The 26,572-nt window shown below is 44.0% G+C and overlaps 1 protein-coding gene across 10 annotated transcripts in view; it reads left to right on the forward strand.

Annotated features, from left to right (window-relative positions):
• The window catches only part of CTNND1 (catenin delta 1), a 140,358-nt gene that overhangs the window by 100,305 nt on the left and 13,481 nt on the right, over window positions 1-26,572 (forward strand). For all 10 annotated transcript variants that reach the window (XM_056531182.1, XM_056531187.1, XM_056531189.1 and 7 more), the window contains 5 exons: window positions 814-941; window positions 12,887-13,037; window positions 13,194-13,377; window positions 14,514-14,628; window positions 15,997-16,075. In XM_056531182.1, coding sequence (XP_056387157.1) covers window positions 814-941; window positions 12,887-13,037; window positions 13,194-13,377; window positions 14,514-14,628; window positions 15,997-16,075 — 657 coding nt within the window. The remainder of the gene's footprint in view (window positions 1-813; window positions 942-12,886; window positions 13,038-13,193; window positions 13,378-14,513; window positions 14,629-15,996; window positions 16,076-26,572) is intronic.

Raw genomic sequence — 26,572 nt, forward strand, 5'->3', positions numbered from 1 at the left:
CAGTCTGCTTCCGAGGCCACCATTTCTCGGTGGATTCAGTCCGCCATTTCGGAAGCCTATCGCTGTAAGGAGAAGATTCCTCCTTTCAGGGTTGTGGCTCATTCTACCCGTTCTGTTGGGGCATCCTGGGCTCTCCAGAATAGAGCCTCTGCCTTGCAGATTTGCAAGGCGGCTACCTGGTCATCGTTGCACACTTTCTCGAGGTTCTACCGAGTTCATACCTTCGCATCGGCTGATGCTAGTCTGGGCCGTAAAGTGTTGCAGGCGGTAGTGGAACAGCCGTCTGCCTGACTGCTTATCTTCCCACCCAATGGACGGCTTTGGTACGTCCCACGGTCTATGTCCCCCAATGGAGCCGATAGAGAAAAGGAGATTTTTGTTTACTTACTGTAAAATCTCTTTCTCGAAGAATCCATTGGGGGACAGAGCTCCCGCCCTTTTTTGGGGTTTCCTTTGGTTTTCTGTCCGAGAGTGTGTTTCTGTTGGTCCTCTCCTATTGCTCTGGAACTTAAACTGATTACCTCAGGGCCTGAAGGCGGGTATATCCTGCCGGGAGGAGCTAATTTTTTTTTTTACCATAGTGCCACACCTCCTAGAGACAGCAACATACACCCACGGTCTGTGGATACTTCGAGAAAGAGATTTTACGGTAAGTAAACAAAAATCTCCTTTTTTGATACAGAGTGGTTGCTGAATTTCTTTTTTTTACTTGCTTTATAAACTGTGGCAGTGAATGGTTGCCTATCTTACAACAGTTTTTTTTTGTTTGTTTTTTTAATTGTATTATTATTAGTACTTTCATCTTTACCACAGGTTATGAACTCCTTTTCCAGCCTGAGATTGTGCGTCTCTATGTTTCGCTTGTTAAGTTGTCTCGTACACCTGCAGTCTTGGAAGCAGCAGCTGGTGCCATTCAAAACCTGTGTGCTGGATGCTGGATTGTAAGTGCCTATGAGTTCTTGTATTTTACCTGTAAACTGATTTGTTAGGCTGTGTTCCTAGATTCACGTTTTTGCTGCATTTTTTTTTTACAAAATTAGAACCTAAATTGTCTGTTTGGGCTCTGGGAGAGACTTGTAGTGAAAAACCACAGCAAGTCAAGGCTATTAAAAGGCAAGGAGGAATAAACAAAAGTACAAAAATTCGCCTTGTGCTCAAGTCTAGGGAACCTGTCGCCAAATTTTGTGAGGACATCTTCTCTAATAATAATACTGTAATATAATAATAATTAACCGTAATAATAACAATAATCAAGAATCAGCTGAGGACACTGTTAACAGCTGACATGCGGTCGGCTATTAACCCTTTAGATCGCCACTGTCCAGTGGGGTGGATCGCCCATCATCGTTCTATGGAACTACACTGATCTGTATGAGGAATGATTCCTCCCTAAAAAATTTAATAAAAGCTTAAACAACCCATTCCATATTAAAACGTTAAATAGCCCTTCTCTTTTTCCCAAATTCTATATAAAAAAATATGTAAATGTAATAAAAATGAACATGTGCTATATAAATGTCCGAACTATATAAATGTAACTTTAATTAAACCGCACGGTCAATGGCATATATGTAAAAAAAATAAAAAATTTTAAAATTTCATATTTTTGGGCACTTTTTGATCTGTTTATACATTTTTTAGGGTACACGAAGTCCCATGAAAACAAATACCAATAAAAACTGCAAATCATGGAGCAAAAAATGAGCCATCGCACATCCCTGTATATGGTAAAATTAAAAATATAGGGGTCAGAAGTGGACATTTTTAAACATACAAATTTTTGTGCAAAAGACAAAATTAAACCTATTTAAGTTGGGCATCCTTTTAATCGTATGGTCATACGAATAATAAGGTGTAAGTTTTACCAAAAAGTGCTCAGCATAGAATCGTAAGCCCCCAAAAGTTACAAAATGCAGATTTTTTTAAAATACATTTTGCCCCATGAATATTGATTTGTTCAAGTTTCACCATAGATTTTTTGGGGAAATTATTGATGTCATTACAAAGTAAAATTGGTGGCGCAAAAAAGCCCTCAGATGGGTCTGTAGGGGATTTTTAGAAGGTGAGGAGGCAAAAAGTTAAAAAAATGAAAAAAAGAACTGTGGTCCTTAAGGGGTTAATACAGTATTAGTATTAAAAAAATTTAAAGTAAATTATACTGCATTGATAGAACACCACCACCACCAAAATATTGATTGATATGTGGCTGTCCACTTCCTCCTTGTGCTCTAACTCATCTCTAGAAGGCTGAATACCGAGCAAACTCGTACTTCTGCTGCAGCCATGAAGATCATTGCCATGATAAAGGCCACATAATGTCATCCTCTAGTCTGAAGCAGACACTCAAAGCATCAAGGATTGACAATTATGTTACTAGCTGTTTTGTATATCTGACTGAGGGCTCTGGAGCTTGCCTGGACAGAGCATCAGAATTCAAAAGGGGATATCTACAGTGGGGCAAAAAAAGTATTTAGTCAACCACCAACTGTGCAAGTTCTCCCACTTAAGACTGTAATTTTCATAATAGTTATACCTCAACTATGAGAGACATAATGAGAAAAAAAATCCATAAAATCATTGTCTGATTTTTAAAGAATTTATTTGCAAATTATGGTGGAAAATAAGTATTTCTCGTTGGGAGACCCAGAGACCATGGGGTATATCTTGCTGACACTAGGCATACAAAAAGAAGTCTGCCCATCTTGGCAGGATATACCCCGCCTACTTTCTCTTAGCTAATCAGTTTTAGCTTAGTGTGAGTAGGAGGCAGACACAGGTCTGGAGTTCTCCAGACTTGATCTTCTTTTTTTTTTTTTTCTAGCTAGGGCCTGTAATTAGGTTCTTCTTTCCTTTTCTTCTTTTCTGGTTTTTAGGTGGGGGTTCAGGAGCATGGCGCTACCTGTTCCTCCGTATGCGGCTAAGGGGCACAGGACAAAGATTGTGTTCCGTTAACCCCCTCCCACCAACGGCCAGCGCTTGGGGTTGCACCTTGGGTCCGGATCCCCCTATCTTCCCTGCTCGTCCCGCTGTCTCAGCTTGATATAATGCAGGTGACCATAGCTGGCTGAAGACATCTTAGGTGAGTATGGTTGCATACCTGATAGTTTGCTTCTTTTCCCTGGGACCAGTTCTTCCGATCATGTCCTCCTCGTTCCCCTCTTTGGCGACTGTCTTTCAGGTCACTTTGAGTAGCCTCCTTGCTCAGGGGTGATTGTTTCAGTTCCTCTAGGGGAGCATTTTTCGGGGTTCTACTCAAATCGATTTGTAGTCTCCAAGAAAGGGGGCTCTGCTTGCCCCATTCTGGACCTCAAGTTGCTCAACCGCCACTTGCGGCTACGCCACTTTCGCATGGTGTCCCTCTGCTCGGTGGTCGCGTCCATGGATCAAGGGGAGTTTCTTTCCTTAGTAGATATCTGGGATGCTTATCTGCACATTCCCATTTTTCCCGCCCATCAGCGATTCCTCCACTTTGCTGTTCCGGCAGGTCACTTCTAGTTCGTGGCTCTTCCCTTTGGCCTGGCCACGGCTCCCAGAGTTGTCACCAAAGTCATGGCAGTGGTGATTGCCATTCTTCGGGCTCGGGGGGATCTCTATCCTCCCTTACCTCGGCGATCTTTTGATCAAAGCTCCGTCCTGGTCACAAAGCTTGGAGAGCCTTCATTTCACTGTACATAGTGTAATATTACATAGTTAGTATGGTTGAAAAAAGACATACGTCCATCAAGTCCAACCAGGGAATTGAAGGGAAGGGTGTAAGGGGATAAGGGAAGGGGATGTAGTTTTATAATTCTGCATAAGCATTAATGTTATTTTGTTCCAGGAATGTATCTAATCCTGTTTTAAAGCTGTTAATTGTTCCTGCTGTGACCAGTTCCTGAGGTAGACCGATCCATAAATTCACAGTCCTCACGGTAAAGAAGGCGTGTCGCCCCTTTAGACTAAACCTTTTCTTCTCCAGACGGAGGGAGTGCCCCCTCGTCCTTTGGGGGGGTTTAACCTGGAACAGTTTTTCTCCATATTTTTTGTATGGGCCATTTATATACTTATATACGTTTATAATATCACCCCTTAAACGTCTCTTCTCAAGACTAAACAATTGTAACTCCTTTAATCGCTCCTCATAGCTAACATGTTCCATGCCCCATATTAGTTTAGTCGCGCGTCTCTGCACCCTTTCCAACTCCGCAGTGTCCCTTTTATGAACAGGCGACCAAAACTGAACAGCATATTCCAGGTGAGGCCATACCAATGCTTTATAAAGGGGGAGTATTATGTCCCTGTCCCTTGAGTCCATGCCTCTTTTGATACATGACAATATCCTGCCGGCTTTGGAAGCAGCAGCCTGACATTGCATGCTATTCTGTAGTCTGTGATCTACAAGTACACCCAGATCCTTCTCTACCAGTGACTCTGCCAGTTTAATCCCCCCTAAGACATACGACGCATGCAGGTTATTAGTACCCAGATGCATAACTTTACATTTATCCACATTGAACCTCATTTGCCAAGTCTATCCAAGTCATCTTGTAACTTATGCACATCCTCTATAGACTGTACTGTGCTACAAAGCTTGGTGTCATCTGCAAAGATAGAAACAGAGCTGTTAATACCATCCTCTATATCATTGATAAATAAATTAAACAACAGCGGGCCCAGTACTGAACCTTGGGGTACACCACTAATAACCGGGGACCAATCAGAGTACGAATCATTGACCACCACTCTCTGGGTACGATCCATGAGCCAGTGTTCAATCCAGTTACAAACTAAAGTTTCCAAGCCCAAGGACCTTAACTTACCTGTCAGATGTCTGTGAGGGACAGTATCAAATGCTTTGGCAAAATCCAGAAACACTATATCCACAGCCATTCCTCTGTCAAGGCTTCTACTCACCTCTTCATAAAAGCAAATTGGATTGGTTTGACAACTTCTATCCTTAGTAAACCCATGCTGGCTATCACTTATAATACTATTATCCCCTATGTATTCCTGTATGTAATCCCTTATAAGTCCTTCAAACAATTTACCCACAATGCACGTTAGACTTACCGGTCTATAATTGCCTGGCGAAGACCTAGAGCCCTTCTTGAAGATTGGTACCACATTAGCCTTGCGCCAGTCCCTTGGCACAATACCAGACACCAGAGAATCTCTAAATATCATGAACAAGGGTACTTTGCAGACTCTTTCTGGGTCTCCTTTTCGACACGGTGGCTGCCCGTGTTCGTCTTCCGCAGGACAAGCGGCACTCCTCTGCTGTACCGATTCACTTCTTCATGGAGGTGCTAAACCGGATGGTGGCAGCCATTTAGGCGGTTCCTTTCGCCCAGTTCTGCTGTCGCCCCCTCTCCAGCTGGCCATCTTGGCCCGTTGGGTCAAGTTGCCGTTCACTCTGGATCGCCGGAATTTTCTGAACCTGACAGTCCAGGGTCGCTGATCCTTTCAGGAGGTTTGCCTCCCCATCAATCTTCTGGAGCTCCGTGCCATTTTTCTTTGCCTCCTCCATTGTGAGATCCCCCTTCAGGATCGTCCTGTTCGAGTTCAATCGGACAACGCCACTGCGATGCCTTACATCAATTGCAAGGGTGGCACGCGCAGCCGCTCAGTGATGGAGGATGTCTCCAAGATTCTGCTCTCTCTGTGATTCACATTCTGGGCTTGGAGAATTGTGAATTGGACTTTCTCAGCCGCTCCTCTGCGGATTTCGGGAAAGTGGTCTCTCAGTCTGGAGGCGTTGGCGCAGATATGCGCTCTTTGGGGGACCCCGGAAGTGGATCTCTTTGCGTCTCGCCACAACGGACAGGTTCCCTGCTTTGTAGCAAAGTCACGTGACCATCTGGCTCTGGCGGTGGTCGCCCTTGTAATTACATGGTCTTCCTTCAGTCTTCCCTACCTCTTTCCCCCTCTGCCTCTCCTGCCCAGGGTTCTAAGGAAACTCAAGGCGGAGGGCGTTCCCACCATTCTGGTGGCCCCAGACTGGCCCACCCCTCGTTGGGATCTCAACCTGGTGCTCATGCTTTGAAAGCATCTTCGTTTGAACCTCTTCAGGATGCTTCCCTGCGCATCTTTTCCTGGAAGGTCTCCTTCCTCATCGCCATTACCTCCATTAGGACTGTCTCTGAGCTGGCAGCTCTCTCTTCGCTCTCCCTTCTTGGTCCTTCGAGAGGACAATGTGGTTTTTCGGCCGCGTCCCTCGTTCTTGCCCAAGAAAGATCTATCTTTGTCACCTCCTCTTTCCGGCAGGGTGACTCGTAATTCCGAAGGGTCATCGCAAGGGTCTTCTGGCTTCCAAGGCAACCATTTCGCGGTGGATCTGTACTGTCTTGTATGGGGAAGGTTCCACCCTTTTGCGTGACTGTGCATTCCACGCGTTCCATTGGGGCTTCTTGGGTGCTTCGCAATAGGGCTTCGGCCTTGAAAGTCTGCAAGGCGGCCACTTGGTAGTCTTTGCACACCTTCTCCAGATTCTACCAGGTGCACAATACGCTGGTTTTGGTCACAAGGTGTTGCAGGCGGCAATGGCTCAGTCCTCTGCCTGATTCTGTTTTGGGTACTTTTCCCACCCCGAGGAATGCTCTGGTGCATCCCACGGTCTCTGTGTCCCACAATGGAGCAGACAGAGAAGATTTTTTTATGCTTACCGTAATATATCTTTCTCGGAGGATCAATTGGGGGACACAACACTCATCCCTTTATTTTGGTTACTATTCGTTTTTTTTTGTCTGGTTCACTCGGACACCTGCTGGGTTCCTTTTGTCGGTCTTCTCTTACTGCTTTGGGACTTAACTGATTAGCTCAGTCAGTTGGCGGGGTATATCTTGCCAGGAGGGGCTAACTTCTTTTTGTCTGCCTAGTGACCGCAAGATATACCTCGCGGTCTCTCTGTCCCCCAATGGATCCTCTGAGAGATTTAACGGTAAGCATAAAAAATTTACTTTTAGTCAATACCAAAAGTTCATCTCAATACTTTGTTATATACCCTTTGTTGGCAATGACAGAGGTCAAACGTTTTCTGTAAGCCTTCACAAGGTTTTCACACACTGTTGCAGGTATTTTGGCCCATTCCTCCATGCAGATCTCTTCTAGAGCCGTGATGATTTCAGGCTTTCACTGGGCAACATAGACTTTCAACTCCATCCAAAGGTTTTCTATGGGGTTTAGATCTGGAGACTGGCTAGGCCACTCCAGGACCCTGAAATGCTTCTTACGAAGCCACTCCTTGGTTGCCCGGGCTTTGTGTTTGGGATCATTGTCATGCTGAAAGACCCAGCCTTGTTTCATCTTCATTGCCCTTGCTGATGGAAGGAGGTTTTCACTCTAAATCTCACAATACATGGCCCCATTCATTCTTTCCTTTACACGGATCAGTTGTCTCGGTCCCTTGGCATTAGAAATAGCCCCAAAGCATGATGTTTCCACCCCCATGCTTCACAGTAGGTATGGTGTTCTTTGAATGCAACTCAGCTTTCTTTCTCCTCCAAACACGACGAGTTGAGTTTTTACCAAAAAGTTCTACTTTGGTTTCATCTCGCCATATGACCTTCTCCCCCCCAAATCGTGTGGTTCTGGGATTTTTGCTCACTTGTGATCATTTTGACACCACGGGGTGAGATCTTGCCTGGAGCCCCAGATCGAGGGAGATTATCAGTGGTCTTTTATGTCTTCCATTTTCTAATTGCTCCCACAGTTGATTTCTTCACGCCAAGCTTCTTGCCTATTGCAGATTCAGTCTTCCCAGCCTGGTGCAAGTCTAAAATGTTGCTTCTGGTGTCCTTCAATAGCTCTTTGGTCTTGGCCATAGTGGAGTTGGAGTGTGACGGTTTGAGGTTGTGGACAGGTGTCTTTTATACTGATAACAAGTTCAAACAGGTGCCATTAATACAGGTAATGAGTGGAGGACAGTGGAGACTCTTAACCCCTTAAGGACCGGGCCAATTTTATTTTAGCATTTTCGTTTGTTTTTTCCTCGTCTTCTAAAAATCGTAACTCTTTTATATTTTTCATCCACAGACTAGTATGAGGGCTTGTTTTTTGCGTGACCAGTTGTCCTGCATAGTGAAATCACAAATGTTACCATAAAATGTATGGAGCAACCAAAAAAATACTATTTGTGTGGGGAAATTAAAAAGAAAACCGCAATTTTGCGAATTTTGGAAGGTTTAATTTTTACGCTGTACAATTTACAGTAAAAATGACGTGTTCTTTATTCTGTGGGTCAATAAGATTAAAATGATACCAATGATTACGTACTTTTCCATTATTATTGCACTTAAAAAAATCTCAAACTTTTTAACCAAATTAGTATGTTTTAAAATCCTTCTATTTTGACTACCTATAACTTAAATTTTTCCGTATGAGCAGCGGTATGAGGGCTAAATTTTTGCGCCATTATCTGTACTTATTATTGATACCACATTTGTGGTTAGAAAACTTTTTATTATTTTTTTTAATTTTTTTTAAATAAAGTGACAAAGTTGCAATTTTGCTTTTTTCTTATTTTTACGTTCACGCTGTTCACCGTACGGTATCAATAACATTATATTTTAATAGTTCGGACATTTTATGCACGCGGTGATACTAAATATGTGTAAATTTTTTTTTTTACACTTTATGGGGGTAAAATGGGGAAAAAAAGGACATTTTACATTTTTATTGGGGAGGGGATTTTTCTATTTTTTTTTTTTTTTTTTTTTTTTTTTTTACTTTTCATTTTTTTCCCTGCATAGGGGACTATCTATAGCAATCGTTTGATTGCTAACACTGTTCAATGCTATGTATAGGACACAGCACTAAATCAGTATTATTGGTGATCTTCTGCTCTGGTCTGCTCGATCTCAGACCAGAGCAGAAGACCCCGGGAGACAGCCGGAGCAAGGTGAGGGGACCTCCGGCCGCCAAGCTGGATGATCGGATTGCCGCGGCAGTGCTGCGGGCGATCCGATCATCCATTGAAAGTACCGCACTGCCGCAGATGCGGTGATCTGTATTGATCACGGGATCTGAGGGGTTAATGTCCGCCATTACCGGCGGGCTCTGGCTGCTGATAGCTGCTGGGACCTGCCGCGCATGGCGCGTGCACCTGCCTGGTGCTCGCAGTCATGGCGGCATGTAAATGTACGTAATGTTGCGTTAAGTACCACGTCATCATGACGTACATTTACCTCCATTGTCGTTAAGGGGTTAAAGAAGTTGTTACAGGTCTATGAGAGCCAGAAATCTTGCTTGTTTGTAGGTGACAAATACTTATTTTCCACCGTAATTTTAAAATAAATTCTTTAAAATGACTGTGATTTTATGGATAATTATTTTTCCTCATTAGATCTCTCATAGTTGAGGTATACCTATGATTTAAATTACAATCCTCTCTCATCTTTTTAAGTGTGAGAAGTTGCACAATTGGTGGCTGACTACTATTTTGCCCCACTGTATCTTTGCATGAACTAACATGTACAGAAAGAAAGCGGACAGTTACCCTAAGCACATCTGATAACTACCTTAACCTGTTGTGGATGGAGGGCATACCTGTACGCCCTCCACCCACTCCCTTTCTATAACGTGGGACCTTTAACAGCGAGGAGTAAGGCAGGGGACCCTCCTGCTGTCCTACAGCTGTTTGGGATGCTGCGATTTTGCTGCGGTGATCCCGAACAGCCCACGGAGCTAGCCGGGAGCAGTATATTTTCATTTTAGATGCGGCGTTCAACACTGCATCTAAAATGAAAGTAAATTTCTCCCGTCTAGCTCAGTGGGCTGTTCGGGATCACTGTGGCAAAATCGCGGCATCCAGAACAGCTGTAGGACAACAGGAGGGTCCCCTACCTTACTCCTCGCTGTCCGATCGCCAAATGACTGCTCAGTGCCTGAGATCCAGGCATGAGCAGTCAAGCGGCAGAATCATTGATCAATGGTTTCCTACGAGAAACCATTGATCAATGTTAAAGATCACTGTGTGCAGTGTTATAGCCCCCTATGGGAGCTATAACACTGCAAAAAAAAGTGGGAAAAAAAAAGTGAATAAAGATCATAACTCTTCCCTTAAAGTTTGAATCACCCCCCCTTTCCCATTTTCCCGCCGCGTGTGGAAATGTCCGAATGATAAAAATATATTGTTAATCAAACCGTACGGTCAATGGCGTATGCGCAAAATAAATCAAACCTACCGTATATACTAGAGTATAAGCCGAACCGAAAATAAGCCGAGGTCCCTAATTTCACCCCAAAAACCCAGGAAAAGTTATTGACTCAACTATAAGCCTAGGGTGGGAAATACATCATCCAGACCCCCGTCATCATCCAACACCCCCCCCCCCCCCTCTCATCATCACCGCCTGTCAATCCCTTCATTAGTGGTCTTCAACCTGTGGACCTCCAGATGTTGCAAAACTACAACTCCCAGCATGCCCGGACAGCCATCCGGACTAACCCTCCCCATCGGACCGTCCCTGCAGCATAGATGGCCCGGACCAGCTCACCCTTCCTTCCCACCGATGGCTGTCCGGGCATGCTAGGAGTTGTAGTTTTGCAACATCTGGAGATCCGCAGGTTGAAAACCACTGGGAAGGGATTGACAGGCGAAGAGTTCACTCGAGTATAAGCAGAGGGGGGGCATTTTCAGCACAAATTATACTTGAGTATAAACGGTATAGAAGTAGGGTATCATTTTAATCATATAGACCTACAGAATAAAGCGAAGGTGTCGTTTTTACATAAAATGTACTGCGTAGAAATGGAAGCCCCCAAAAGTTACAGAATTGCTTTTTTTCTTCAATTTTGTCACACAATGATCTATATTTTTTTTTTTTTTTTTCTTTTTTCATTTCGCCGAAGATTTTTGGGTAAAATGACTGATGTTGTTGCAAAAAATAAGCCATCATATGGATTTTTAGGTGCAAAATTAAAAGGGTTATGATTTTTAAAAGGTAAGGAGGAAAAACAAAAAATGGAAAAACCCTCCGTCCCCAAGAGGTTTAAAAATAAATAAATAAATTAAAAAGACGAAACCCTATCCTTTTTCGGGCTCTGTCTCCTCACTTTCTCTTAATTTGCTTACTCTCACTAAAGTGCGAGGGGCTTGTATTGAGAAATGTTGCAGCCTTTTATCCCTCGAACATAACATTACAATGTGATTTAAACAAAACTTTGTTTCTCAGCACCTGGGTATAGGATTTCTTCTTGGCTACCCTGTTAAGTTTTTTTTCTTTGATAGTCTTCTGTTAAACTACCCTAGCTTTTAAACATCTCTAGTCACAGCCATTCACTCCTTTTGTGTGTTCTATCATTCCTTTTTCAATTGTATATTACATACCTTTTGTGAAATGTGGACTGCTGTGTGGGCACATTTCATGTGTTTTCTAAGGGGAGTGGGTAAGACACAGCCAGACAGCTGTGGCAGCGGCTTATCAATTCCACAACAATAGGGTCAGACATTAAATGGGTTATCCAGCATTAGAAAAAAAAATAATTCTTAAAAAAATTATTTAAATAAATTTAAAAAAAAACACATTTGTCTGTGTGGTTTTGTAGCTTTTTTTCTCTAAAATGAATGAAGCCAAGTCATAATACCACATACAACCTGCAGACTGATGTGGTGCTGTTTTTGGAAGATAACAAGTCTGTTTTGCTATTGCTTGATAACCCCTTTGAACATCCAACATGCTGGACCCTTCTCTCCAACTACATCATCTGTCGGGAGGTCTCATGCACCATAGCCTACCGACTGACCCTGCCCAAGGCACCTTAAAGGAGTACTCTGGAGCAGACTACTTCTGCTCCGTCCTGCCCGGGCTGAAAAGAAAATGAAAATAAACCATCACTCACCTTCCTGGGTTCCCGCGGAGCGCCACTACAGCTGATCGGTCCTCCGGTCCATCTTCTTCATGCTTCCGTGTGAACGAAGCGTCACATGGTGCTCAGCCTATCGCCGGCCGCCGTGATGTTCTGCCTCGGCCCATAATAGGCTGAGCGCCATGTGACTCTTCGTTCACACGGAAGTATGAAGAAGATGGACCGGAGGACCGATCAGCTGTAGTGGCGCTCCGCGGGAACCCAGGAAGGTAAGTGATGGTTTATTTTCATTTTCTTTGCAGCCTGGGCAGGACGGAGCAGGAGTAGTCTGCACCAGAGTACTCCTTTAACTTTTAATAGCTTATACAGTCTTTCAGTAGGCCACCTAAAATTAATTTGGATTCATTTTGGAGGATAGAATTTAAGCACACAATAAATGTTTATGAAATTACTTATGTTGTGAGTTGTAGTTAGATTTTGTACTGCGGAAATGTTAGTGTTTCTTGGCAATACTTTGAGGATTTTCTTTATTTTATTTTTTTTTTGTTAAAGGTTTTGTCAAATTTACAAAATCCATTTTAAAATTAAAATACCCTACCAGGAGGGTTTATGTAGGAACAAGTTTCCTTGCAGATTGCAGCTGTCAGCAGGCAACTCTGTGATTTATCATTTGGGTGCTCTTCTAACAAAAAGAGAAAGAAGGGTCCACTGACTTTTTTTAGTTTGGCATTTCATGAAATGTATGTACTTAATTTTTTTCTTTATTGTTTTTCTGATGATTATACCACTCTTACACCATGTGGCAGTTTCAGATGTGTAAAAAATTATATAACCTGTGCAGGTATAAGAAAAACATGACCTGTTTGATGTACTTGAGGACCAAAGTTGAGAAACTCTGGTCTGTACAATGTCTTTTTTATTTTTTCTATTTCTGTCTAACAAAGGTTGACATCCATTATCTTATATACTATCTGCTTTTTCAGTAGACAACCTGTGTACCTAACTTTGTATGTAAACTAGTGTGTTCTTTTATATGGCTTCCTGTATACACTGTTAGTGTGCTTGCAATTCGTTTGATGTTTTGTGGTGTGCGCTTTCGCAGTATGGCCGCTGTATTCGTGCTGCTGTCCGTCAGGAGAAAGGTCTGTCGTCACTTGCTGATCATCTGACCCATGAAAGTGAGCGTGTTGTACGTGCAGTTTGTGGAGCACTGCGCAACCTTTGTGGAGACAGCCGGAACAGAGAGCTGATAGGTGAGGAAGTGGGACTGTGGGATATGGTATATGCCAGACATTGGAGATTTATATGAATAAGACATTGTTAAAAGTCAAAAAGACTAAGATGATAGAGATAACGTGAGTTGATTCTCTGTTTTAAAAAAAAAAAAAAATTCCCCCCATTTTATTCAGGTAAACATGCTCTGAGTAGCCTTGTGGCACGTCTACCCAGTTCTCAGTCTTCTGTGGTTTCAGAAGATACAACTGTGGCTATACTGGGCACTATTCAAGAGGTTATCACCGGCAACTTGGAGGCAGCAAAGAAACTGCGAGAGAGCCAAGGAATTGAGAGGCTTGTACTCATTAACAAGGGAGGGTGAGTGAATGGTGACATTACAATCCTAAGTTCAGATTTTTACATTTCCTTGGTAAAGTAATAAGGAAAGTTACAATGAAATAATTAGATGCCTTTTTTTTTTTCTTCTCCTGAATGTCATTAGGGGACAAAACAAATAGGCCATTCAACCTTGCCACTAGGAGGCTGACACTAGGAATGAAAGTATTGGCCCTATCTAGGCAGGTTTCCATTGAGGCCTTTCTCTGTGTTACGGACTTTGTGTAAAATTACATAATCAACTATCAGATCCTTCCTAGCACTATTTAATATTTATGGGGGAGATTTATCAAAACCTATGCAGAGGAAAAGTTGACCAGTTGCACATAGCAACCAATCAGATCTCTTATTTCATTACTCAAAGGCCTGTTCAAAAATGAAAGTGGGGATCTGATTGGTTGCTATGGGCAGCTGACCAACTTTTCCTCTGAACAGGTTGTAATAAATCTCCTCCCTATGTGTCTGATCAGCTGATTAATCTCTTACTGCACTTAGTTATAACTCGGAGAGAGTTCATTGATGAGACTCCACCCCCTCTGAATATACAAAGCCAGTGCAGCTTAGGAATTGTCAACTGCAGTAGGAAAGCTATATCATTAGTCAAAAGATCAAAAAGATGACATGCAACCCATGCATGTCACATCAACTAAAATAAGTACTGTATATACAAGACATAATACACAAAGTATCCGCATTAGGGTATGTTCACACTACGGACAATGAACAGAATATCCGCTCGCAGAATTCCGCGTGCGGAGATTCCATTCTGGTGGCCGCCGCCACAATACTTCGGCTGTAGGACCACACGGCACTGCGCCGTCACCATTGACTGCTATGCAGTGTTCGCGGACTTTCGCGCAAAGAATAAACATGTTCTTTCTTTGCACTGAAGACCCATTCACACGGATGTGTATGTTCACAGCACGTAATTCCGTTTGCCGAATTCCGCGGAAATTACGTAGTGTGAACATCCCCTTAATCTATATAATCGCTGACAAAAAAAATTTGGAGTGCTGCATGAGACTGCAGTTTAGCCACTTATTTAAAATTTATCTAAAACTGTTTCTAAAGTCTACATTCTTACGTGCAGCTAATTGTAAGTTTTGCTCTATTTGCAGTGGACGCTCTGACAGAGAAATTCGTGCTGCGGGTCTCTGCCTTCAGACTGTGTGGGGTTTTAAGGAGCTCCGGAGACCCCTTGAAAAAGAAGGTTGGAAGAAGAGTGACTTTCAGGTAGTAATATTTGTTGAAATATTTGTTGGATAAAGCATCGTTAAATTTTCTGTAAACGAAGTGTGTGTATTATGTGGATATAAACATGCGGCCTCCAAATCAAGCTAAATATAGATACATTAGTAATACAGTACATATACTGCTTTAAAAAAAATTAAGTGTACCTGTGCTCTCGATTTTGTTTTTAAAAGTAGATATTTTTAGACACTTACTGCTGCAAATGAGCTCTTTTCAGTCCCCTTTAGGATGTCCAGCTATTTCTCATTCTCGCCATTTTAGAGGATGAGAGCTCTGTTTGCTGGTCTCAAGTCCTTCTCTCTGATATACTATGACATAGTTGTGGAAAAAGTGCCACTTAAATTTAACAGGCTGGGGCTGTGATAGGGGGATGAAGTACAGTACTATAGATGGCATATGCAAGGAAAATGGGCATTGATGTACAGGTTTTGCAAGGTGCTGTGTGAGCAGAAAAACAAACAGCAGGATTGCAGCAAGAAATTGGTAACATCACAAATGAAGCCCGGTCTACTTAGCTGATAATGGCAAGCTATAAGGAAGTGGTGACAGGGGATTATGTTCAGGAGGCACTGTTTGCATAGGGATAATACTAGTATTTACATAAGGGACTGTTTCCCAGGACCCTCTGGGTGGCCAGAGGGAAGCCTTGGACCCTCTAGAGGAAGAAGACATGCTTAGCGTTCTTGCACACAGTTTAGCCTTTCTCTCCTTTTCATTCTCTTAGATTTAGGAGAAAATTTCAGGGACACCATCTGCTATCAGGAGCATGCTCTGTTTTCTGCAAGCATGTAGGGGCCATAGACACAGTGCAACATGGCAACTATTAATGTTAGGGTGCTTTCACACCATATTGTGTGCCTACAGCTGCTGGATCCGGCTGGGGGAGGGCAAAACCTGGTGCTCCTGTACCCCAGCCTGACCGGCGCAGAAATCCATTGACTTTAATGAGCCGACCGGTCTTCTCATTTTTACCGGTTTTCTGACTGGACCTAAAACCGTAGTGTACACATTAATAGTAGGCTCATTAAAGTCAATGTATTTAAGCGCCAGTTCAGCTGGGTTAAGGGAGCGCACGGTTTTCCCCTCCCCCAGTTGGATCCGGCAGCCATAGGCTCAAAACGTGGTGTGAAAGCACCCTTACACGTTTTTTTCCCTGGTCCCTTGTTATTACTTTTTGAGCTTTGATTTGATTATTCTCAATCCTGCCTGTGATACTGACTACTGTTAGAGCCTGAGATGTAATCCTTAGAGCTGCTGTCAAGCCTTACACTGGTTTGTTAAAATCCAAAGGCTGATCTATCTTATACTCATATCCCATGACCTATCAATATTGCATTTTCCATCCATTAGGTGTCTCTTGCAAACTCAAAGCGAGCGCCGGGATTTGATGACAGCACTCTTCCCCTCATTGAACGAAACCAAAGGAATGGTAAGTCTTAAGATACAGCTATAAAGCAAATAAATGAACTTTGTTAAAAAGAAAAAGCCATACTTTACTGCCCCAATATCCCTGCTGTTGCTATTTTGATGGTGCCTGGTCACTGCTGCTGTTCACTTTATCTTGTTACCACTTTATTTTGTTTCTGTGGAGTTTTGTTTTCGAAGAAAATACCTGCTCTGAAAATCGCTGTCTGAGGTGGGTCACACTTATGGCCAGTTATTGGATGAGCAGATTTTTTATTTTTTTGGAACTAAACAGCCAAAAAGAAGCAAAGAACAACTTGAAAAATGCAGCCATTAATCTTATTGTAAAATACACTGACCAAATTAAGGGAATTTGTGGCATAAGAGTAAACACCTCATGGTGGAGATGATCCATTCCTTATGGAATAAATCGACAAATGCTAACCTACTTCACCTGCTCTCCTGAAGTTGTCGCGATCATATTTTCCAGTCTCCACTCCAGAGTTTTTATTTTTTATCTTTTTTTCCCCCTTCTTTTGGTGACTGCAGACTCTCTGCTCAGCCAATCGCAGAGTGGGAGCTTTAAAGGAGATATCCAGTGGTGAAAAACGTATCCCCTATCCTAAGGATAGGGGATAAGTTTCAGATCGTGGGGGGGTCCAACCGCTGGGGCCCCCCCGCAATCTCCTGTACGAGGCCCCAACAGCCAGTGGGAAGGGGGCTTGTTGGCCACTGCACGAAGCGGCGGCTGACACGCCACCTCAATACAACTCTATGGCAGAGGCGGAGCGCTGCCTTCGGCAATCTCCGGCTCTGCCATAGCGATGTATTGAGGGGGCGTGTCAGTCGCCTCTTGGTGCAGTGGTCGACACCCGCTATCTGGCCAGCGAGCTGGGGCCTCATACAGGAGATCGTGGGGGGGCCCATTAGTCAGACCCCCCCCGCAATCTGAAACTTATGCCCTATCCTTAGAGCCCACCTTTCCCTTTGTTTGGTGGGGTGAGCCTCGGGGCTTCCGGTGATTTTGTTTCTGCAGTTCTGCGGCGATTGACCACTTCTGTTTCTGACATGGAGCCTGCTGGGGCGTCAGTCAGTTCAGCCCCTCCCTATGCCTCAAAGGGTTTTTGCCAGGGTTTCTGTCCGGGGTGGCTCATGCACCTACTCGTTATGGTCTAGATTGGCTTGCAACACGTCTTGTGTTTTTTGCCCAGCTCCAGTATACAAGATTCCGATCCCTCTTGGGACACAAGGTTGCTCCTCCAGACAGCGATGGTTGCCGCTGGCACCTGGGGGCTCCGTCTACCCAGTACTTGTCCCTTGGCTGTGGGGCAGAGTTTCCCTGCTCTTACTGCGCCTGGCGCGTTTTGCCAATCCCCTTTCCACAGGGGGTATGGGGATCAGAGTGCTTGGCATGGGTTTTCCTCTCGACCACCCTTGTTTTCCCTCCTCTGGAGGGACTATTTTGTTGAGTCTTTTCTGCCGCCAAGATGATGCCATCTCGCTGTTCCCACTAGGTGGAGTATCTGGAGGGGCCCTTATTTCTTTGCTGAGAGCATTCAACAGAGATTTTTACTGTCTAGGCTTGTGTGCTTACTGTCCACTATCACAGCCTGGCTCTCTTTCTGTTTTTTTTGTTATCTACTGCTTCTCACGCAGCCTTCGCTCTCTTTTCTGTTGGAGGCCTTTGTGCAATCTCCAATCTCTCTGGAAGGGGTGTGTTCTTCCTTCCCTTTTGTCTGTGTCGGTTGTACTGCATTGATGCCACAGTCTTCTTGAGTCATCCTTCCTGTGCCCAGACCCTGAGAATCCCAGCTGGGTTCTCATTTGTTTCTCCCTCCGTTCCCATTCTGGTGGGATGTTTCTTCAGAATGCTCTGGTCTGCTCGGACTACTGGGGTCTATGACTGGTTGGTCTCCTTGGCTTGGACTCTGTCCTAGGATGCTGTGGCATGCCTTCTTTTTAGGCAGCTCTTCTGGTTCCTTGGGTTGTGGTGATGGTTTGGGTCTTGGGCATGGTTTCGTGATCTGGCAAAGACTCCTCCGTGGTCCCATTAGACGGGGCGGTCTTTTCAGGTCTGCACTCCTTCACTTCTTCAGAGAAATTTGTCGCCCGGAGAGTTTTCGCAGACATCTGCTTTCCTTAATCTTCAGAGGTTCATCTTCCAGGTGACTCTACGTCTCCAATTTACTTGTCGGTATCTCTTTTTAAAGGTAAGGAGGAAAAAACGAAAGTGGAAAAACCCCGGGTCCTTAAGGGTTTAAGGCTATGTTCACACAGCAAAATTTCCAAGCTGAATTCCGCCAGATATTCCACTGAAATTTAAGCTCATTGGGGGAGATTTAAAAAAAATCTGTGCAGAGGAAAATTTGCCCAGTTGCCCATAGCAACCAATCAGATAGCTTCTTTCATTCTGCCGATGCCTGGTTAAAAATGAAAGAAGCGATCTGATTGGTTGCTATGGGCAACTGGGCAGCTTTCCCTCTGCACAGGTTTTGATAAATCTCCCCCCATTATGTTTAATGGATTCCGCTGTCCCATTCACACAGCTGAATTCTGCATTCCGCATAATTTAAAAACAGATCTTGAAATTTCGCAGAATTGTGGGCGAAATCCTAGTGAACTCAATGGGGCTTGAATTTAAACAGAACTCAGTTTAGAGAACTCAGAATTTCTGACGGATTTCTGAAATTCTGTTTAGGAAGCTTTGCTGAGTGTAATTTGTGCATAATTGGGAAAATTCCACTGTGTAAACAAAGCTGAAGGATAAATGGGGATAAGAGATGTTATAAGTGTTAGGCTCTGCTGTGCGCACATTTTTCTTGCAGTATCCTCTTTTGGTTTATGGATAAATAGGACTCGGTACTTACAGTCTTAAAAGAAATTTCACAAAATGGTATACATTTTAAAATGTATATACACGTTACTGCCATTTTTTTCCTAGAAAGAAGTCCTTGCTGAAGTCCTTCCTGGTTCCTGTGATTTGTGTCAGTAGGAACTAACCTACTCAGCCATTCACTGTGTACAGAAACTACTGAGAAGAGAACTATAGCGAGTGCGTAGCACTCTAATCTTTCTATGCATTAAGTCGAAATGATGCCACTCACCTCATCCGTGCTCCAAAGACTTCACTTTATTCTTATTGCATTAAAAAACGCTGACAGGACAAGACGCCTAGATGGCGCTGAAATTACAGCGGCTGTTTCACACAGAGTCGCGCTTCACACTCCGTGTGAAACAGCCACTGTAATTGCAGCATCATCCAGGAGTCTTGTCCTGTCCTGCTGGCGTTTTTTAATGCATTAAGAATAAAGAGAAGTCTTTGGAGCACGGATGGGGCGAGTGGCCTCTCGTCATTTCTATTTTAAGCATTGTTGGTTGTCTTTACCGTTCCTTTGGAGATTGAGCACCACTGTTACCGTCCCAGTCACATCTATCCATTCAGGGAGTGATTATCCTAGTTCCTCCCAGGGAGCGTTTTTCAGATTTTTATTACCTGTTTGTGCTCCCCAAAAAAGGGGGTTCCGTTCGACCAATCTTTGACCTCCCGTATGGAGTCTTTTCGTTCGGTAGTGGAGTCCATGGATCAAGGGGAGTTTCTTTCCTCGGTGGACATCAGAGATGCCTATCTCAACATCCCCATTTTTCCAGCACATCAGCGTTATCTTTGCTTCGCATTTCCTGAGGGCCATTTTCAGTTTGTGGCTCTTCCTATCGGACTAGCCACTGCTCCGAGGTTTTTCACCAAGGTCCTGGCGGCAGTGGTCGCCCTCTTGCGAGCACGGGGTGTATCAGTGATCCCCTACCTGGACCATCTCTTGGTCAAGGCTCCAAACAGAGCCCAGAATCAAGAGTTTCCACCTCACTCTTCAGACCTTGTCTCGGTTCGGCTGGATGATCAATCAGGACAAGTCCAACCTGACTCCTACCCAGTCTCTAGTCTTCCTGGGACTCCAGTTTGACATGGCGTCTGCCAGAATCCGGCTCCCATCGGAAAAACGGATGGCTCTTTTATCAGGAGTTCAGATTCTCCGGAAAACTGTACCAGTTTCCATTCGATTCTGCATGGAGGTCTCGGGCCGGATGTTGGCGGCCATGGAAGCCGTTCCTTTTGCCCAGTTTCATTATCGACCTCTTCAACCCCCCCCCCGGGTCTCGCCATTCCATTCTGTGGTGGCTGCGCTCCCCTCTTCTTTGCCTAGGACGATCCTTTCTGCCCCCTCACCTGGCTCAGCAGCGATGGCCCAAGTCTCCAAGATCCTTCTCTGGGCAGAACTCAGAGTTCCATCCATCTCAGCAATTCACATACCGGGTGTGGACAATTGGGAGGCGGACTTTCTCAGCCGATCCTCAGCCAAAAAGGCGAGTGGTCTCTTCATCCAGAAGTGTTTGCGTAAATCTGCAATATCTGGGGCACTCAAGACGTGGACCTGTTCGCGTTGTTCCACAACCAGAATGTTCCTCGCTTTGTGGCGAAATCCCAAGATCCCTTGGCTCTAGCCCTGGAGATTCCTTGGTTGTGCTTTGCCCTACCCTTCCTCTTCCCTCCCCTTCCCAGGGTCTTGAGGAAGCTCAAGACGGAAGGTGTCCCCCCCCCCATTCTCGTGGCTCCAGACTGGCCCATGAGGGCTTGGCATGCAGACTTGGTTCGGCTAGTGGACGACGCACCACTGCGCCTCCCACTCCGTCCAGTCTGGCTCTCTCAGGATCCTCCTTGCCACCCCAATTTACGCTCGCTGCATTTGACGGTGTGGCGGTTGAGACCGCGGTTTTGAGAGCCAGGGGGTTTTCTAACCAAGTTATTCGCACTATGATCAACTCTCTCTCCCATGACTTTTTTTTTTTTTCCTTTTTACATTCCACTTATTGTGGAAACACTGCTGACTACACCAATTGTGGTTTTCAGGATAAGAGTACAACAAAACATGCCCCTGCCCCGACCATGTGCTTTCTTTGTTAGTGTCCCCAAAATGGCCAACAACTGTATGAAACGGAAGCAGGAAGTACAGGCTAAATTTATAGGGACTAAATATGTTTACAAACACCCAGAAACACTGATTAAGTTTTGTACATCTAGGAAATTATTGTATAAGGTATTTTGGCAGAAACGTCTTGTACCAGCAGTGTATCCCACCAAAGTTGATAACATTTAATAAAACATTAATTAGCTAAACCAAATAAGACATACATACAAGCATTAATACAATAGTACATACTCTATGTTTAGCAAACTAGCATATTTAGTGTAGAAATTATACAATCAATATACTTATCCATCCCAGGCTAAGGAGCAGAAGATGCTCCCCTCTAGAAGGAAGTTCAGAGACAGATGGCCATATGTTTTCCAGTAAAATCCCCTAATGCCTCACCCCTTTGGCTTAGTGTCCGCCTACTCTCTTCACATAACGTGGAAAAACTGGTTCTTTAGCCACACCTACTGTGGCTGTGTTTGAAACTAAGCTTTAGACCGTGGGCGCAGGGAAATGTATACTAAATGGGATATAATGGATGTAAAAACACATTTGTGTCTATAACAGTTGGCTCTCAGTTCCCTTAAGGGCCAAGTTTCGTCTCCTTTCATTCTTTTTCAACGTCCTCTAGGTCAGTGTTTCCCAAAAGCGGTCGTCAAGCACCCCCAACAGGTCATGTTTTCTGGATTTCCTTAGTCTTTCACAGGTGATTTAACTGTGTTGATGCCTGATTCACTGACCATAATTATACCACCTGTGAAAGACTAAGAAAATCCAAAAAACATGACCTGTTGGGGGTGCATGAGGACCGCCTTTGGGAAACACTGCACTACGTCTACTTTCCTGGATGGTGGTGGTCCTTATTGCGGTCACTTCTATTAGGAGGGTTTTGGAGCTGGCAGCTCTATCCTGCCACTCTCCCTACCATGACAAAGTTGTTTTTCATTCGGTTCCTTAGGTTTCTACCTAAGGTTGTCTTCTTTTCATCTCAATAAGGACATTGTCCTCCCATCTTTATTTGTCCGGCCCCATCTCATCCAAAGGAATGTTTGCTCCATAAACTTGATGTGGTACGGGCCGTTTGGACCTACCTCTCAGTCACTACTTCTTTTCCTCAGTGACTCCTTCTTTGTACATATGGAGGGTGGTCGTAAAGGACTACCTGCTTACAAGGACACCATTTCTCGGTGGATCCGGGTCTGCTATTTCGGAAGCTTACCGCTGTAAGGGGAAGACTCCACCCTTCAGGGTCTCAGCTCATTCCACTTGTTCTGTCGGGGCCACAGGGCTTTGGCCTCGCAAGTTTGTAAAGCGGCCACCTGGTCATCTTTGCACACTTTTACAAAATTCTACCAGGTTCATACCTTTGCTGATGCTAGTCTGCGAAAGGTGTTGCAGGCTGCTGTGGTCCAGTCTTCCACCTAACTTGCTCCTCTTTTACCCACCCTGGGAACTGCTTTGTTATGTCCCAAGGTCTGTGTACCCCATTGGAGCCGATAGAGAAAAGGAAATTTTTATGCTTACCGTAAAATCTCTCTCGTAGGATCCATTGGGGGACACGGCACCCACCTATTTTTCTGGTGTTCCTGGTTTGGTTACCTGTCCGAGGGTGTTTCAGTTAATTTTATTCTGGGGTTCCTCGGACAGTTTCTGTTTTTTGTTTTTTCTTACCTGTCGGTCCTCTCCTACTGCTCTGGGACTAAAACTGATTAGCTCAGGTGCCTGTAGGCGGGTATATCCTGCTGGGAGGGGCCGACTTTTCTTGTTGCCATAGTGTCAAGCCTCCTAGTGACAGCAGCATACACCCAAGGTCTGTGTCTCCCAATGAATCCTCAGAGAGATTTTATGGGAAGCATAAAAATCTCCTTTTCACCATAATCGTACCGGCCTGCAGAATAAAATTACAATGTCATTGATACTGCATGGTGAACACTGTAAAAAAAAAAAATAAAATAAAAAAATTATCTTGCCAAAATTGATGCTTTTTGGTATTCCCCACCCTCACTAAAAATGTTATAAAAAGTGATCAAAGTTTCAGACATACCCCAAAATGGTACTATTCAAAACTGCTACTTATCCTGCAAGAGCTCATGTGACAGCAATGAGCTGCTTTTAACAGCAGTTAGAGATATGCATGGCATTTGGGGAAAATCTGTTCTGGACAAGAGGATGGTCTTCTTAACCTGTTGGGGACAAAGGGCGTATGCATACGCCCGTGGGAATTGGGACCGGACCGGGGTGACTGCTGATATCTATCAGCAGGCACCCCGTGCAAATGCCCAGGGGGGGTCATTACTTGCGATTTGCGCCGATCGCTGACTCGGGTCTGCAGTTTGAGACCACTATATAGTGGTCTCTAAACTTTATCCCTCCAGATCTTGCAAAACTACAACTCCTAGCATGCTCAAACAGCTCTTTGCTGTCTGGGCATGCTGGGATTTGTAGTTTTGCAACATCTGAAGGGTCACAGTTTGGAAATCACTGAGCAGTGGTCTATAAACTGTAGCTCTCCAGATGTTGCAAAACTGCAAATCCCAGCATGCTCACAGCAAACAGCTGTCTCACCATGCTGGGAGTTGTAGTTGCGTAACCTCCAGTTGTTGCATAACTACATCTCCCAGCATGCCCTTCTGCGATTAGTACATGCTGGGAGTTGTAGTTTTGCAACAGCTGGAGGCACACTGGTTGGAAAATTCTGAGTTAGGTAACAGAACCTAACTAAAGGTTTTTCAACCAGTGTGCCCCCAGCTGTTGCAAAAGTACAACTCCCAGCATGCACTGTCAGTACATGCTTGGGAGTTGTGGTTTTGAAACAGCTGGAGGTTTCTCTCCCCCCCCCCCCCCCCCCCCCCCCATGTGAACGTACAGGGTACATTCACACGGGCAGGTTTACAGTAAGTTTCCTGCTTCAAGTATGGTTTGCCGCAGCTCAAACTCCTAGCGAGAAACTCACCGTAACACGCCAGTGCTAATGTACCCTAAAAACACTACACTACACTACACGAACACATAATAAAGAGTAAAACACTACATATACACCCCCTTACACTTACACCCCTTAAAAATGAAAAAGAATTGTACGGCAGTGTTTCCAAAACGGAGCCTCCAGCTGTTGCAAAACAACAACTCCCAGCATTTCTGGACAGCCACTGACTGTCCAGGCATGCTAGGAGTTAAGCAACAGCTGGAGGCACCCTGTTTGGGAATCACTGGCGTAGAATACCCCTATGTCCACCCCTATGCAATTCCTAATTTAGTCCTCAAATGTCGTATTTCAAGGAAACAGTTTAGGGCCACATATGGGGTATCTCCGTACTCGGGAGAAATTACACTACAAATTTTGGGGGGCTTTTTCTCCTTTTACCCCTTATAAAAAGGAAAAGTTGGGGGTTACATCAGCCTGTTAGTGTGTGTAAAAAAAAAAAAAAATGTTTACACTAACATGCTGGTGTTGCCCCTTACTTTTTATTTTCACAAGCAGTAAAAAGAAAAAAAAAAAAGCCCCCCCCCAATATGTGGGCGTAAAATGCTCTGCGGATGCACAACAAGGCTCAGGAGTGAGAGCCCACCATGTACATTTGAGGCCTAAATTGGTGATTTGCACAGGGGTGGCTGATTTTACAGTGGTTTTCACATAAACGCAAAAACATAAATACCCACATGTGACCCCATTTTGGAAACTACACCCCCCACGGAACGTAACAAGGGGTATAGTGAGCCTGAACACCCCACAGGTGTTTGACGAATTTTCATTAAATTTGGATGGAAAAATGAAAAAACTAATTTTTTTTTTCACTAAAATGCTGGTGTTACCATAAATTTTTCATTTTCACAAGGGAAAATAGGAAAAAAGCCCCCCAAAATTTGTAACGCCATTTCCTCTGAGTAAGAACATACCCCACATGTGGATGTAAAGTGCTCGGCGGGCGCACTACAATGCTCAGAAGAGAAGGAGCGCCATTGGGATTTTGAAGAGAGAATGTGTCCGGAATTGAAGGCCACATGAGTTTACATTGCCCCCATAGTGCCAGAACAATGGACCCCCCCCCCCCACATTTGACCCCATTTGGAAACTACACCTCTCGTGTAATGTAATAAGGGGTACAGTGAGCATTTACGCCACACGTGTCTGACAGATTTTTGGAACAGTGGTCCGTGAAAATGAAAAAATGTATTTTTCATTTGCACAGTCCACTGTTCCAAAGATCTGTCTAATGCCTGTGGGGTGTAAATACTCACTGCACCCCTTATTAAATTCTGTGAGGGGTGTAATTTCCAAAATGGGGTCATATGTGGGGGGGTCCACTGTTCTGGTACCACAGGGGGCTTTGTAAACGCACATGGCCCCTGACTACAATTTCAAACGAATTCTCTTTCCAAAAGCTCAATGGCGCTCCTCCTCTTCTGAGCATTGTATTTCGCCCGCATAGCATTTTACATCCTAATATGGGGTATTTTCATACTCAGAAGAGATGGGGTTACAAATCTTGGGGGGCATTCTCTCCCATAACACTTTGTAAAAAAGGTAAATTTGGGAAGAAACTGCACTTTATTGAAAATTTTTCTTTTTTCATTTACACATCCGATTTTAACGAAAAGTCGTCAAGCACCTGCGTGGTGTTAAGGCTCACTGGACCCCTTGTTACGTGCCTTGAGGGGTGTAGTTTCCAAAATGGTATGCCATGTGGGGTTTTCTGCTGTTCTGGCACCATAGGGGCTTCCCAAATGTGACATGCCCCCCAAAAATCATTTCAGCAAAATTCACTCTCCAAAATCCCATTGTTGCTCCTTCCCTTCTGAGCCCTCTACTGCGCCCGCCGAACACTTTACATACACATATGAGGTATTTCCTTGGGTTACAAATTTTTGGAGGCTTTTTCTCCTATTACCACTTGTAAAAATTCAAAAACTGGGTCTACAAGAACATGCGAGTGTAAAAAATGAAGATTTTGAATTTTCTCCTTCACTTTGCTGCTATTCCTGTGAAACACCTAAAGGGTTAACAAGCTTACTGATTGTCATTTTGGATACTTTGAGGGGTGCAGTTTTTATAATTGGGTCATTTGTGGGGTATTTCTAATAGGAAGGCCCTTCAAATACACTTCAAACCTGAACTGGTACCTGAAAAATTCCGATTTTGAAAATTTTGAGAAAAATTGGAAAATTGCTGCTGAACTTTGAAGGTCTTCCAAAAGTAAAAACATGACAACTTTATGATGCAAATATAGAGTAGACATATTGTATTTGTGAATCAATATATCATTTATTTGGAATGTCTATTTTCCTTCAATCAGAGAGCTTCAAAGTTAGAAAAATGCAACATTTTCAAATTTTTCATCAAATTTTGGAATTTTTCACCAAGAAATGATGCAAGTATCGACAAAAATTTACCACTACCATAAAGTAGAATATGTCACAAAAAAACTATCTCGGAATCAAATTTATAAGTAAAAGCATCCCAGAGTTATTAATGCTTAAAGTGACAGTGGTCAGATTTGCAAAAAATGATCCCGTCCTTAGGGTTATAATGGGCTCCGTCCCCAAGGGGTTAAAGA

The sequence above is a fragment of the Hyla sarda genome, chromosome 7 (genome assembly GCF_029499605.1).
Source record: "Hyla sarda isolate aHylSar1 chromosome 7, aHylSar1.hap1, whole genome shotgun sequence".
Taxonomy (NCBI): domain Eukaryota; kingdom Metazoa; phylum Chordata; class Amphibia; order Anura; family Hylidae; genus Hyla; species Hyla sarda.